The following is a 14,037-nucleotide window of genomic DNA, read 5'->3' as shown; positions in this document are numbered from 1 at the left end:
TAAGCCACCCAGCCAGTGGTGGTGTAAGAGAAACCCCAACAGACTGAGATCACCTCTCTTTAGTTCCTGGGAGAAGACCAACTTTTCACAGCACCCTCCAGAACACATGTTTTTAGGGAAGGCCTCACCCAGCCAGGAAAGCACATGAATTCGATTCTAAGAGCAGGGACAATGTGGCCACAGCGAACGCCGGCGCGGGGTCAGGAAGGAGCCGCGTGGGCAACAGGCCTGCCCGCCCGGTCAGGACTGACCTTCTGCGCTCTCTGCCTCGCGGCCTTGTGGTGGCAGCTGGGGGTCCTCCTCCTCATCCTCGGGGTCGGCTTCCTGCGGGGTCTCCTCCTTCACACTGCCACCAGCCTCCTCCAGGAGGGCTGCCCCTGCCACCCCCTCCCCTGGTGACTTGGGGTCTTCTGCCTTGGGCTTCTTGGGCTGACTGCGTTTCCGGTGAGACCTAGAGAGAGAGTCGTCAGACAGGAGGTAAAACTGACATGAGAAGCCCCCAGTTAGCGTACTCTGCCTGGCAGAATGGAGTTCCCCAACGAGAGCCGGGAGACAGGGGGCCCAGTGGGGTGGCTCCTGGGGGCAAGAGTAGTAGAGGGAGAGAGGCCTGGGGGGGAGGGCAGTGGGGATGATGGTGTTTTGTCAAGCTCGTGCTGATGACAGCTGGAGATGGGATGATGGGACAGGACCCTGGGCTCCAGGAGCCCCCGTGTGGTGGGGGCGGGAGGGGCGGGGAGTGTGACCGCGATGGAAACAGCAGCTTGTGAAAAATGCCTAGACGACAAACGAAACAAAAGGTACACTTACGACAGCCCCGGCTTTTTGCTCTGCTCTTTCTTCCTCTCTAGATTTGGTTTCCTCTCCTCCTCAGTCTTTTTCCAGTGTCTGCTTTCTTTCAGACTAATTTGTCTAGAATGTAAATGTCAGGGAGTTTTTCTCTAGGACGTGTGTTAACTCCCCAGAATGCCTCATCTAAGGGGCTTGTCTGCGGCACATGCTTCCATCCAGCTCCCTGTGCTCCCTGAGTTTCTCTCCACACTCAGGAGCTCCAGGCCCAGGGCGGCCCCTCCTCACCCCATCCCCAATGCCCGCCTCTGGGGCAGGGCCCAGGCTGCAGGGAAGGCATGGCCTCACACCCAACCTCGGCTCAGGGTGCAACAGTCCTAGGGACACAGGGGTGAACCTTGGACCCCAGTGAGAATTCAAGAGGAGACTCAGTGATGGCTTCTTAGTGAAGACAAGGGAGAACTGGGGTTAAAAAGGAAGAAAAGAAAGCAATGGAGTGAGTCTGCAGGTCAGCGACTGGGGCACCTGCGGGGTTCTGGGAAACGGGGTCCAGGAGCCTTCCAGGAGGGGACAGAGCGGCTGATAGACTAACAGGAGGTGTGTGGTGCCCCAGGAGCTCAGGCAGAGGTGGGCATGTGAGGAGACCCAGCCCTGTGCAAGGCAATAATGCTTTCCAGGGAATGGGGGTGCCCCCTGTGGCCACAGGCTCCAGGCTTCGTGACCAGCCCCCACTAGCTTTTCATCTCTCCCAGTCAGCAGCATTTCTGAGAGGTGCTAGCTACAGCTTCCTGCCACCCGTGAGTTCTCCATATGGCGCCAATGGGCTCAGACTCAGACATGGGGGCCCTATCGGGGTCCTTGTGGCAACCACACTTCCAAGGACCAGTGGTCACCAAGGAGAAGCAGGGCTATCTGACTGGGACTGGTTGGGGGCCCAGGGAGGCCCTGAAGGCTCCCAACACCAGGACCCCGAACCCCCACCCAGGGGTGCCTGCAGCAGCCAGACCTGACAGCTTTCTCGCCGCCCCCCCCAGCCAGCCCCTGCTCTCCACAATGGCTTCTGGGGAGCCCCTTCTAACCATCCCCTAACACTAATCACTGCTGGTGTTCTCATGGCTCAGCTACCTAACTCAAGGGCCCTGGCCTCTGCTGCTCCATGTCCCCTGAGCCCAGGCAACTCCCGGCAGGCACATGACAAGCCCCACTTGACATTTGCAGCATGAATCACCCCATGACTAGAGGCGAAAAGCAGGGAGCATTCCAGGGGGAGCATCATGGGCAGAGGCATGGCATCACACACAGCATGGCGTGCACGGGTCACTGGGAGGGGGGTGGGGCGGGGGCAGGAGGACAGGCGGGGTGGGGGTGGGGGGAAACAGGAGCTAGAGACTCAGGCCGCCCCGGGGACACTCCCCCACAACAGAGCCACCAGCGAATCCACACAGGGTGAGTTTGGGAAATGCCAGCTGCGGCCCCTCCCAGGCAGACAGGCGGAGAGCCCCGGGATCTAGCAGTAGGTGCAGCCAGCTTTCATCACTAGCTGTCGTCCGAGGAGGGGCTTCTCTCCAAGTCTGGGAACGCTGCGGGGCTCCAGGGCCAGGCACCTAAAACGAACCTTCACATTGGCCCCCAGGAGCACCCAGTAGAGGGGTGTTCGTTCCCCTACTGCCAACTCACCTGGCCTCGGTTTCCTGCAGCTGCCCGGCCCCTCGGCCCCTCTCTTGCCCTCTTCCCACCAGAGCCCGGAACCAGCCCTGGAGTCCACTTCTGACCCTGCCCTGCCTGCTCCCAGGGCTGTCCAAGGATGTCCCCACGGGGGGCCTCAGAGCCCAGGCTTTCCTCAGCTGCCAATGCTCCACTGGGCTCAGATCTCTGGGGCCCCCCAGCACCACTGGGCCTCCCCAATGCAGAGACTCCCAGAATGGGCAGAACTAGACAGATGGAGGCAGAGGACCACACTCTACTACAGGGAGAAGGCAAGGTCAACGTCGGCATGTAAAGAAACACCCCTTTTGTGAGAACGTAAGTTGGGAGAGTAACATGGGAAGGATCTGTGGCCAATTTGCCTCCGAATTTGGGGGAGAGGCGTCCATCAGGCACATCCTAAACCGTAGTCTGGTCACTCCCCAGACATGACACCAACCCACCAACCATCCTCCCTTAGCTGTTCCTGCTTGTAGTTACTTCCACGTCTCCTCACGCTGCTTCCTTTTGTTTTTCTTTTTTTGGTTCTGGCTTCCTCGTTGAGTTACGGAGCTGCAGACACGTAGGTAGGGTGTAGCCATGCTTCCTGCTTCCACACCCACCAGCTTCTCTTCCTGCATCTGCCACCATCTTCGGTTGTGGAATTCTATATTTACCTTGTTCTGACTCTGTAAATATTGTTCACCCATGAGCAACTGAGCTGCTTGCACCGCATTCTTTGCTCCCTCTTCCTGGAGTTAGTAACCGGCCCCCTCTCACAGACACTTGGCTTTCTTGGTCACCTCCAAGCTCTTGGAGTGGTCTCCCTCGCAGGGAGTGGTCACGTACTCCTCCATGACATCCTTATCTTAAGACTGGCTTAGACCCTCCTGGGTTGGATTAGGTTGCCTTGATCCCACCTCTTTCCTGGCTGATGCCTTGTTTAGCTGGAGCACACCCTCCAGTAGCTTCCTCAGAAAGGATGGAAATCTGGGACTTTGCATGTCTAAAAAGATCTTCATTTCTCTCGCACATTTGGTTGGTAATTTGGCTGGGCACATACCATATTTCTAGGCTGACAATGATTTACCTCCTGACTTGAAGGCCTTGTCCCTTTGTTAGCCTGTAGCATTATGATCACTAAGTCCGGGGCCCGGCAGGTGTCTTCTTCTTCATGTTGACAAACTTATTCATTCCAGAAGCTCTGGAGATCTTGTGTTTAAGCCAAGAGTTGTGGAATTGCAGAGTGGCCACGGTGTAATTTTCATCCTGTGCCAGACTTTTTAATTTGAAAATGCAAGTCTTTGGGTCCCAGGAAACAGTTTTCCTCTTTGCCTGAAAACTGGTAGAGGATGGAGTTCCTCAGTGGAGCCTCTGACCTGCTTTCCAGCTCGGTCTTTCTATGTGGCACTTTATTGGGTCCCCCAAGCTGTCTCCCAACTCATCTCTTACGTTTTCTCTGCTCTCATTTTAAGTGTCCAAGAGCCATCTCTTTCCTAAATGTTTCTTTTTTACATCAACACATTCTTCTATCATAAATGCACAGGCCATCCTCCCTCTGAGAGGAATGTGGAAGTTTTCTTCCGCTCACTGCATCCTCTCTCTCTGTGGAGTTCCTCTTTTCCTTTTAGTTTGAGAAGCTTCTCTGCCTTTCGCTCTGGGAGTTTCCTCAGAGGTTTAGAGACCGCTGGCTGAGTTGTGCAAGGGACTAAGAAGGTTGCTGGTGGCGGTTCATGTGCGAGCAGGGCTTGTTGAAGGGGGTGAACCCCGATATTGGGATCTGTAGATTTGCTCTGCTGGATCACTCTGTGACCTGGAGAGCACTCTCACAGTCTCTGGCCTCGGGGCTGGGGGTACATGGGGCTCGCAGCCAGGCTCCCACCATCCCAACCCCAGGAAGGCCCCTCTCTCCTGCCCAGAACCACCCAGGTCAACCTCACCAGGCAGCAGGGAGATGAGGTGGGGGCAGGGGGCCATGAGCCCAGCAATTCCTCACGCCTGCCTCCAGCCCACGTCGGTCCCCACCCCCAGGAGGTATGTGTCTCAGAAACCCAGGCCTTTCCAGAGTTCCTCAGCACGAACCAGCCGCCCCGTCTACAGGCCCATGGACTTGAGTTTTCTCTGTGCTTCCAAGTCAGGTATTGCCTGCCCTTCTTTCCTTCTTTTCAAAGCTTGCTGCTGCTATTCAGCTGTCACGGCCCCCTCTCCCGTTCTTTGTCACTCCTTTATGGTCATTTAGTGGCATTTCAGGGCACAGGTCAGGATAGCGATAAACACACACTTTACTTATCAGGTTCAACTAGACGTCACTTGGTTAAGTTTATACAAACCAATTACTAGGACCAAATCCAAATACATAGAACAATATTTCCAGATAGAAGCAGGCGTCCCTGGACCCCAGATGGCAGGAGAGGCAGAGTGGGGGGCTCCTTGAGCCACTGCCCCATGCAGTGGGCTCAGAGTGGCTCTGGGTCTGGTCACCGAGGGGCCCAGAGCACACAGCGCCTCTACACCCTAAGGTAGGGCTGGCAGCTCTCACAGAACCAACTGTTGCCCAGGACTTCTGACTCTACAGGAGGAATTCGGGGCAGCCAAAGCGGCAGGTGCCGGCACAGCCCCTGGGTCCAGGAGCAGGAGCTGTGAGCGATGCACCCCGCACCTGTCCCCCCTGTGGAGCCCCAGGACACGAGCCCCTTTCCTCTCAGTGCTTCACACCCCCACAGATAATTAGGTGTGTGGTGTTTAGAGACCTTTGCTGTGGAGAAATTGCATAGTGTGCTCTGGGGAAGAACCGTTTAGGAAACATTCAGTAAGTCACCAGGGCAACAAGCTCCTTGGCCGGGCAGGCCCCACAAGTCACAGGGTCTACCTGTGAGCGGCTGGGAGCTGAGTCTGTGGGGAAAGGCTCAGGACCTTGGCAGGGCCAGGGCGGCCCTGGCAGGAGTGAGGTCAGAGGTTCAGTGGTGCCCAGTCTGACTTGGGACCCTGAGTGGGGTCAGGAGGCATCAAAGAGGACACAGGCACTGCTCCTGTCCCTTCGTTTCCATGGTGATCCATGGGCGGTGGGGGATAGGTGGTTTGGGTGGGTGAGCAGAGCCGAAGGCTCTTGGCCACGCTCAGCTGATGGCCTCCCAGGTGGGCAGCTGGAGGCCACGACCAGTGGAGCCCTCAGGAGCTGGGGTGGGCTGGGACCCATGGGCCCCGGTGAGGAAGCACGTCTCCTCTCCATCCTCCCTGCATGAGTGTGGCAGTGGCAGCTCGTTTCTCGAACTCTCATTAGAAACAAAGAGGACGCGAGAGGAAAGGCAGTCTGCACACGGAGAAAGTCTGTGGGTAGGAACCAGAGGAGGGGAGGCTGATGGAGACGGGCCGGGGCACAGTGCCACACTCCATGGTGGCCTGTGCCAGCCAAGCAGGGTCCTACCTGGTGCTGAGGGCCGAAGGGCTGCACAGCAAGGAGCACGAAGGTCCCAGCTTTGTGCCCTGTCTGTCGTGGGGTGGGGTCAGTAGTTCTGACAAGATTGAGGCACAGAAGATAAATCCACGGGAGGGCAACAAGAGCCCAGCAGATCATTTTCTCCCAGCAGGACCCACACCTGGCCTCTGCTCCAAGATGCCATGTGGGGTGCAGTGTGGGGGGCTGTCAGGAAGGCTGGACGGTCATGGGGTGAGGGTGGGACCTCGCTGAGCAGGTCTGAGCAAGGACCAGGGAGAAGCTGCAGGTCCCAGGGGATGAAGAGAGGCTGCACAGGGAGGGGAGGGGTGGGGGCAGGGGGACAGCAGACAGTCACAGCATCTGTCTAGGGACACTGGGTGGTGTCTAAGGACATCTGTGGTTGTCACGACTGGGGAAGCTCCTGGCATTGATTCGGTGGGGGCAGGAATGCTGCTCAACACCCCACTGTGCTCAGGACCAGCTCCCACAGAAAACAGCCACCCCAGTGTCCACGTGTGGGGGAGGGGGACAGGGAGGAGGAATACACCACTCTGGTCTAGGAGCCAGATCTGCCCCTATCCCTATCTATCGAGCACAGGTCACTGTTCCCCCACAACAAACTCTGAGGCTCAGGGTAGCCCCCCTCAGCGGAGACCAGGCACAGCTGGGCAGGGGCAGGACAGCCACGTGGAGCGGGCACGGGACCAGGAGAGAAAGGCACAGGCAATTCTGAGTCACTGATGATCGAGCAGGGGGGCTTTCAAACATAAGTCCCCCAAGTCAACCTTTTCAGAGAAAGGCCCCCCCTACCATGACTTAAAGGGAATCAACCTTATTTTACATACTGAAGGCTTTAAAGAAAATTATATCCTTGGGAACACGACTTAATTTGTTATTCAGTCCCACTGTCGGAATATTACAGCTCCCCAGGTCGGAAGCAAGGGAGGGAGAGGCAGGAGAGAAACGCTCCAGAAAGGAACAGAGCGTGACAAGCGGCCGGGAACCCTCCAGTGAGGGCCGGCTGGGCTGGGGGCGGGGGGTGAGGGGGCAGCGGGCAGGGAGGGGGCTGTGGGGCAGCTTCCTCTGCGCACAGACAGTCGGCAGCAGCTGGGTCCCTGGCCCTCTAATCCCGTCCATTTCTGGAGTGTGCCGCCTGTTTATTGGCAGTCTGCTCTGTTGACCAATTAGCCTAAGCCACAGCCAATTAGCCATTATGCAAATACTGCGTCTCCTCTCGCTCTGTTCAGCAAGCTTGCCCTGCTGGGAAAGCTGCTGCCACCACCCGGCCTCACAGAGAAGTCGCTTTTCTTGAGGACACACAGGAGAGCGGGAAATCAAAAGGACAGACAACAAAAGAAATCAGAAAAGAGAGACTCACCTTCAGGCGGGCTGTCAGGAACAGATGTGAAAGCATTCTGGGCTGACAGAACATTCTCATAGAGAGAGGCCGAGGGGTGGGGAAAACATGTGGGTGAGGCTGAGACTGCCCCAGATTTGTGATTCACAGATGGACACATTGAAAACCAGAACAGCCCTGTGGGGGGAGAAGGTTCTCGACCAGGTGTGACCGCTCCTCAGGATGATTTTTCCCAGAAAGAGTTACAGGGGTGTTTCTGCAGAGTGTGGGAGTGCCACCAACGGGGCACTGGCGAGCGCCCACCCCCTCAGGAGCCAGGCCCTGGGGCCAGCTGTGTATCTCCAGTGGGGTCAAGAGAAGCTGGAAGTGACTAAGCGGCTGCAGATGGAAAACCTCGCCCGAGGATCGGATCCACCCGCTGCCTGTTTAGGTACGTCCCACAGACTAAGAGCGGAGTTTCCATTTTTAAATGGTTCGAAAGTTAAAAGAATAATAACATTTTGTGGCACCTGAAAATGATACAAAATTCCCACTTCAGTGTCCACAAATAAAGTTTTATTGGGGCATGCTATGCTGTTTACTGAATGTGCACTGTCTTACAGTGTTCGCGGCGTTGAGTGATCGTGACAGAGACCACCTGGTTGGCTACACTGCAAACAGCGGCGCTCTGGTCCATCCCTCCCCGCCGCAGCGTACACCCAGGCCCAGCGAGGACTTGCTGAACGTCCCTTGGGCACCAAAAAGGTATCCATATCCATTAGAACTCTGTGTGAGCAGCTCAGAGCCCTCAAAGCCTGGACATTTCCCAGAGAAGGAGCAAAATGGGGCCTGACGCTTCTGGGGCTGCCAGGCACCACGGGGGCACAGCGCTCCCTGGCATCTCACCCCTGACAGGAAGTCGATTTCCTCCTCTGCCCAGACCTGCCACCCATGTCCCCATGGCCTTGACGTCGGAGCCAGCAGGGTGCAGCCACTTCACCGTCTCCTCCCCCGTAAGACTCAGGCACGCGGGTGGGCAGCCACCATGCTGTCCTGGAAGGCAGGGGTCATGAGGGGCTTCCTGAGACAGAATGGGGGTGCTAAAGGAGGTCCTTGGGGGCCGTTAGCTCTGTGACAGCAGATGTGAGCATTACGTTATCAGAAATGCCCAAACACGCAACCAGACAAGAAAGGGCAGGGGCCAGCACACAGACCGAGGGCCAGGCTACCCCGGTGCCCCGTGACTCCAGCACGGGACGTTCCATTGCTAGAGTCAAGAAGGGGCCCAACAGCCCCTACACAGAGACACAGGGCTCTCGTACCCAGGGTCGCGAATAGACGAGCGAGAAGGACAACAGACACCACCTGCCTGGAAGCCCACTGACCGCACACACGAGAAACTTGGGGCCTGAGAAATACGCACACACACTGACTCAGAAGCAGCAAGAATGGGAAGAGGAAGTGGAGGAGGAGGAGGAGAGAGGAAAGGAGGGGTGCGGCCTGCAGCCACCAGCCAGTGGGGAGCGGCTGGTGGGGGTCGCTTACGGGGTCACCAGCGGAGCCGGGCATAGCGAGGCTCCTTGGCGACTCACCTGCGGAGGAGCTTGGCTTTGAGCGAGGTCCGGGAGGTGCTCCAGGAGCTGAGCTCGGGGCTGCTGAGGGCCGTGGGCCTGGTGTGGTCCAGCACGGTGAGGTCCTTGCCTTGCTTCCACAGCTCGTAGCGCTCCGGCTGCAGGATGCGCACGAAGACATCCATGGAGATCTTGACCATGTCTTTCCGGCACGTGCACTGCGGGAGGCGGGAGACACCGTCTAAGCCCGCGGGCGAGCCACCCCACTGAGACAGAAGCTACAACTTCTTCACGAGACAGGAAATGGCACCTTCCTGCTCCAAGTGGAAGGCTACCAAAAGTCCTTTTCTGAGCTGTACCCCCCAATGTGAGCCTTTGGTCCACCCCACTGGGGTCACTGCCACCTGGCACATGGTGCCGAGAAATGAGCTCGAGGACCAGCAGGCCTGAGAGCCAGCGCAGGAGCGAGAGGCCTCACGGGGCTGAGTTCCGGCTGCTTCTTGTCAGCTCAAACCAAGCCTCCCGTCAGACACAGCAGGGAATCCAAGGGGTAAAAAGACGGAAAAGTTGTCAGTTCCAAAAACTACAAAGGAAACTAAGGTGATTTCCAGAAGGTATGTCACACACCCCTGCTCGAAGTCCCTGGCTCGCAGGGTTTGAGAGAGGAAGCCGAGGACCTAGGAGGCTCAGCAACTTGCCCCAGGGGGGCCAGAATTGGACTGAAAGTGGCCTAGTGAGGAAAGGAGCTGGAATACCGTGTACCAGGGAACAGACACTGCCCTGGATAGTGTGTGTGTGTGTGTGTGTGTGTGTGTGTGTGTGTGTGTGTGTGTGTGTGTGTGTGTTGGTGGGGGGTCCCCTGTGTCTGGGAGCTTCAAGCAAGGAGCAAACATGTGAGACGAGGATAGACTGAAATAGGATCCCTGCTATGCTCTGAGCACCACCCCCTTCAACAAACCACATGCTCCCAAAGCCCCTCTCTCCATGTCACAGCATCAGGGTGGCCCCCAGGGCTGGGCACTGTACAGGAGGCATCGCAGGTATCCCGGAAACATGGACACTTGAGGAGTTGTGGGCCCGAGAAGCCAGCCAAGGATCCCGGACGCAGGACCCGACAGGGAGCCCTCTGTCAGTGGGAAGAACCCAGGAGGCCCTGGTCTCCCACTTACCTGCGGGGAAAGGTCAAGATTGGGCTGGAAGAGAATCATACTGCGAGAGGGAGGGGAACCTCTGGTCCAGAGTACGGGTGGCAAATTCCATAAAGGGCCAAACAGTCTCTGTCACAACCTCTCAACTCTGCCCTGTAACTGGGAAGCATCATAGATGCTACATAAACGAACGGGCATGGCTGTGTGCCAACAAAACTTCATTTACAAAAACAGGTAGAGGCTTGGCTTTGGCATAGGTGGTAGTTTGCTGGCTTCTGGGCTAGGCTCCAGAGGATAGAGTAGCCCCTAGAAAGGGAGGCAGACTTCTGGAAGAGGAGCCTCCATAGGGATGGCTGAAGCTATGTGGAAGCTGTGTGGGTGGCGGGGCGTACAGAAGACAAGGGGTCCTCAGGAGTGGACTTGACCCTAGGGTGCTGCACTTGCCTCCCTCTAAAGTGGCTACAGTCCTTGCCTCTTGACTCTTTCGGGAGACACACATACCTGGGGACACCCCTGTCCTGAGAGCTGTGACGGGAGGCCTTGGGGCAGCTGCCCCTCAGGGACATGCCTAGGGGCCACCTGCATTGCAGCCCCTGCAGCTTGGACTCCACCTGCCCCCTGGGAACTCCGGTGGCCACTCTACCTGCCTCCCTGTCAAACAAACAGGCTCCGAAGCAGCTCATTTCCAAACCCGTAGCTAAAATCTCATTTCCATTTTAAATGCACATCTCGTCCTCCTTTGACAACCTTCGCGCTGTCACTGCCACTTTCTCAATGGAAATGAAGGAAACAGAAAGGAAAAGCCTTAATTAAATGCGGCAATTATGTACCTTGCCCTGACAAACCTTCCAAACTTCCCTCAATTTGCTCGGGAAACAGTGAAGTATTTATGACCCAAATTCAGAGGCAGCTGTGGGTAGGGATGCAGGAGAGGCTGCGAAAAATGTCCCAGGAATTTCCTGCAGCCCCGGCACCCTCCACCCTCCCCGCTGCCAGCCTGCATGCAGGGGCTTGGACGCGGGGACAGCAATGACAAGACCGCGAGCGAGAGGGAATATTTATGACCAAGCGATTCCCAGCAAACTCAATTCATTTAATGAAAAACTGCGCAGCCCAGAAAGGCTGGCCGCGTAATCTGGCTGTGGAGTGGTGGGAGCACAGATGGTGCCCGAGTTTCGGATTCCTGGCTGGGCCTCAGCCTCCCAGGCGTCACCATCAACAGCAGCTTAAGGGATTTGTATTGAGCGGCTCTGCAATTGCTTTTCCTTAAGTAATTAAAAAAAGCACCTGTGTGAGCCTGTGGCGAGGGCACATGGACAGGTGCCATGGAGCCACCTGCCCTGCTTGGTGGCCTAGAGCTCAGCCCTTGCCCCCCGTCAGGCCAGGACTAAGCCACTGGGGACAGCCACCCTCATGTCTGTGCGGGTTCTGGCGGGGGTGGGCTTTGTCATGTGTGGGGGGATGAAGATTTAGGGAACATGGGCACCCAGGGAGAAGACAGTGGGAACGAGGCAAGGTCCTGTGGGTCCTAGGGGTAAGGAGTGCCAGCCTCCCAGGTTTAGGACACAGTGACAGTCACCTCCGTGGGCTGAGCAGCTGAGCTCAGGGGTGCAGGCACTGCAGACCTATTGCCGTTTCTGCCTGAGAGTTTGGGAGAGGAAATTGCTAAGGCAACTTTCCGGGGCTGACCATGTCAGACCCTGAAACAGCTCCCCCACATGGCCATCATGTTTTCAGGCCAAGTGCATAGCGAACTGTCACGCGCTGCTGTTTCATGTCAGGAGGCCCAGAAGCATGCACGGAGCACCTCCCCTCTGCAGAGGCCGTCCTGGAGGGGTCTCAAGCAGGCTGTAGGCCAGAGGCTGGTGGCGGAGACCTCAGGGCAGCCTTGGTGCTGCACCCAGGGAGGGAACTGAGGCTGAGAGAAAATCGCACTGTTTGTTTTCATTAACGACGAGGCCCCAGATCGTCCTCCCCTTCCCGCCCATCTGGCTCCCAAAACTTCTGGGACAGGCGTTTTCGTAAGGAACTGCTGGAGTGATGAGCTGACAGTTTCTGCTGCTCTCATTCCAGCTCCTCTACTTGGCGGTCCCCCGCCTTAGCACAGCAACAGGGACAGAGTATGCCCTCCAAGGGAGTTTGACCGTGTCATTAGTTTCTGATAGAGAAGTAGGGCACAATTGGGGGCGGGGGAGGTCTAAGGGACCCCCTGCAGTCCTGAGTACGCTCCAGGGCTCTCTGTACCCTGGCGGAGGCATAAAGCACTCAGCCACCAGAACCGTGAGGGGCGGGACCTCCCACTCTGAGAGCCACGAGGTAATGAGGCCGCAGAACAGCACGGGGTCCTGCTCATTATTAGCCAGGGCCCAGTGGCTGGTTCCACTAGTGCTCAGTGGGGCATATGGGGACACGTGAAGGAGTAAAGGCAAGAGGCAGGGAGGCGGGGGTGCAGAGGCATGGCCTGGGTCCCACCACCAGCCCCTACAGATGGTCTGTTGCTAGACAAGCTGCATTATCAGTGGGTCCCCATCCTAGGCCTGTCTTGGGCCTTGAGGTCAGCCTCCTGTCCAAAGGTTGCCTGTCTACAGAGGGCTTAGCCTCCCACCCTCCACTGGCCTCCACCCCAATCCTGGGCACAGAACCTGTGGCCACTCCCAGTTCACCAGTGATGCCAAGCTGCCAGCATAGTGAAGAAGCACGATTTGGGCTGAGGCTGAGTGGGTACCCCTCTCAGATCCCCCAACACTCGTGAGCAGAAACTGGCTCTCAGACGGCGCCTGACATCGAGAGAGGCCTGACAGCCCGCAAAGTGCACCTCAAAGAGCCCTTGACGGCGCCAGCACCACTGTTCCAGGGGCTGCCTGCGCCAGTTTAATTAATCAGTGGAAGGCATTCAATGGCGCTCCCTGAACACAGGAGGAACCAAGGCTGTTTCAAGTGACAGCGGAGAAAAGCCATAGCTCTGCTCCCTGCACACTCCCTCAGAGGAGCAGGGACAGGACTGGCTTAGCCACCATCCCCCCACACGTCGCCCAGCAAGGCTAAGCTGCTGGAGACAGCACACGCCAGCTGCCAGCTGGACAGAGACTTGGAGCCTTGCAGTTCTGACGAGCCCTGGACAAAATGAAGAACGCAGCTCCTTTCACACTTGAGGCAAGTGCGGCCCTCACCTCCCCTTCCTAGGGATCTTGCCCAAGGAAGTGAGAAATCCAGACAAAGTCATTCTCTGCTTCATTACTGACAGAAACACACACACACACACACACACACATACACACACACATGCCACAGTTCGTGTTCAATCGTGGACAGATTAGATAAATGATAAATCTGTCCAACGGCACCATTTAAATAACACAAACACTCTTAGGATGGATCTGTTATCTGAAGAAATACAAAATGCACAGTCAAGAATAGAGCAAAGCCCCAATTACGACCAAAAATCTTTAGAAAAAGCCAAGGATATTCATCGAACACCAACCATGGTTCTTTCGATTGTAGTTTGCCACCTGTTTTTGTAAATAAAGTTTTATTGACACACGGTCCTGTCCATGGTGGCACTGGTGCTGCTACAGCAAAGCTGAGCAGTCACGTGGAGACTGTATGGCCCGCAAATCTCCAAATATTCACTATCTGGTCCTTTACAGAAAGTTTGCCGAAACTTGATTTAAATCATAAAATAATTTTTACAGGGTACCTTGAGGGCTAATGACCTTGGTGGTGAACTTCCCTCCCACATGCCAACTTGAGTGAACTGGGTGAGTGACGACAGACACATGCTATGGCCTGAGTTGTGCCCCCCACATTCCTATGTTGAAGCCCTGGACCCTGATGTGACTGTATCTGGAGACGGGCATTCGGTGAGCGTTCAAGTTAAATGAGGTCGTAAGGGTGGGGTCTGGATCCTATAGGACTAGTGTCCTTAGAAGAGGAAGAAGAGAGCCCAAATCTCTCAGCATGTGAGGACAGCAATAAGCCAGCCGTATGCAACCCAAGAAGAGGGTCCCCAGCAGAACCCAGCGATGCTGGCACCCTGTTCTTGGGCTTCCCTCTCCCGAACTGTGAAAAAAAAAAATG

General features: G+C 56.5%; 1 protein-coding gene across 2 annotated transcripts in view; it reads right to left on the bottom strand.

Moving 5' to 3' along the window:
* Positions 1–14,037, bottom strand: part of KDM4B (lysine demethylase 4B) — a 137,070-nt gene that overhangs the window by 21,054 nt on the left and 101,979 nt on the right. The window contains exons 10-12 of one of the 2 annotated variants that reach the window (XM_074337631.2): positions 8,834–9,030; positions 808–909; positions 252–451 (exon numbers count right to left, since the gene is read on the bottom strand). In XM_074337631.2, coding sequence (XP_074193732.1) covers positions 252–451; positions 808–909; positions 8,834–9,030 — 499 coding nt within the window. The remainder of the gene's footprint in view (positions 1–251; positions 452–807; positions 910–8,833; positions 9,031–14,037) is intronic. The other variant, XM_074337632.2, reaches the window with a different exon arrangement.

Source organism: Rhinolophus sinicus, chromosome 15, assembly GCF_057876585.1.
Source record: "Rhinolophus sinicus isolate RSI-liver-muscle chromosome 15, RSI-T2T, whole genome shotgun sequence".
In the NCBI taxonomy this organism is placed as follows: Eukaryota; Metazoa; Chordata; class Mammalia; order Chiroptera; family Rhinolophidae; genus Rhinolophus; species Rhinolophus sinicus.
This window is presented reverse-complemented; position numbering and strand designations above follow the sequence as displayed.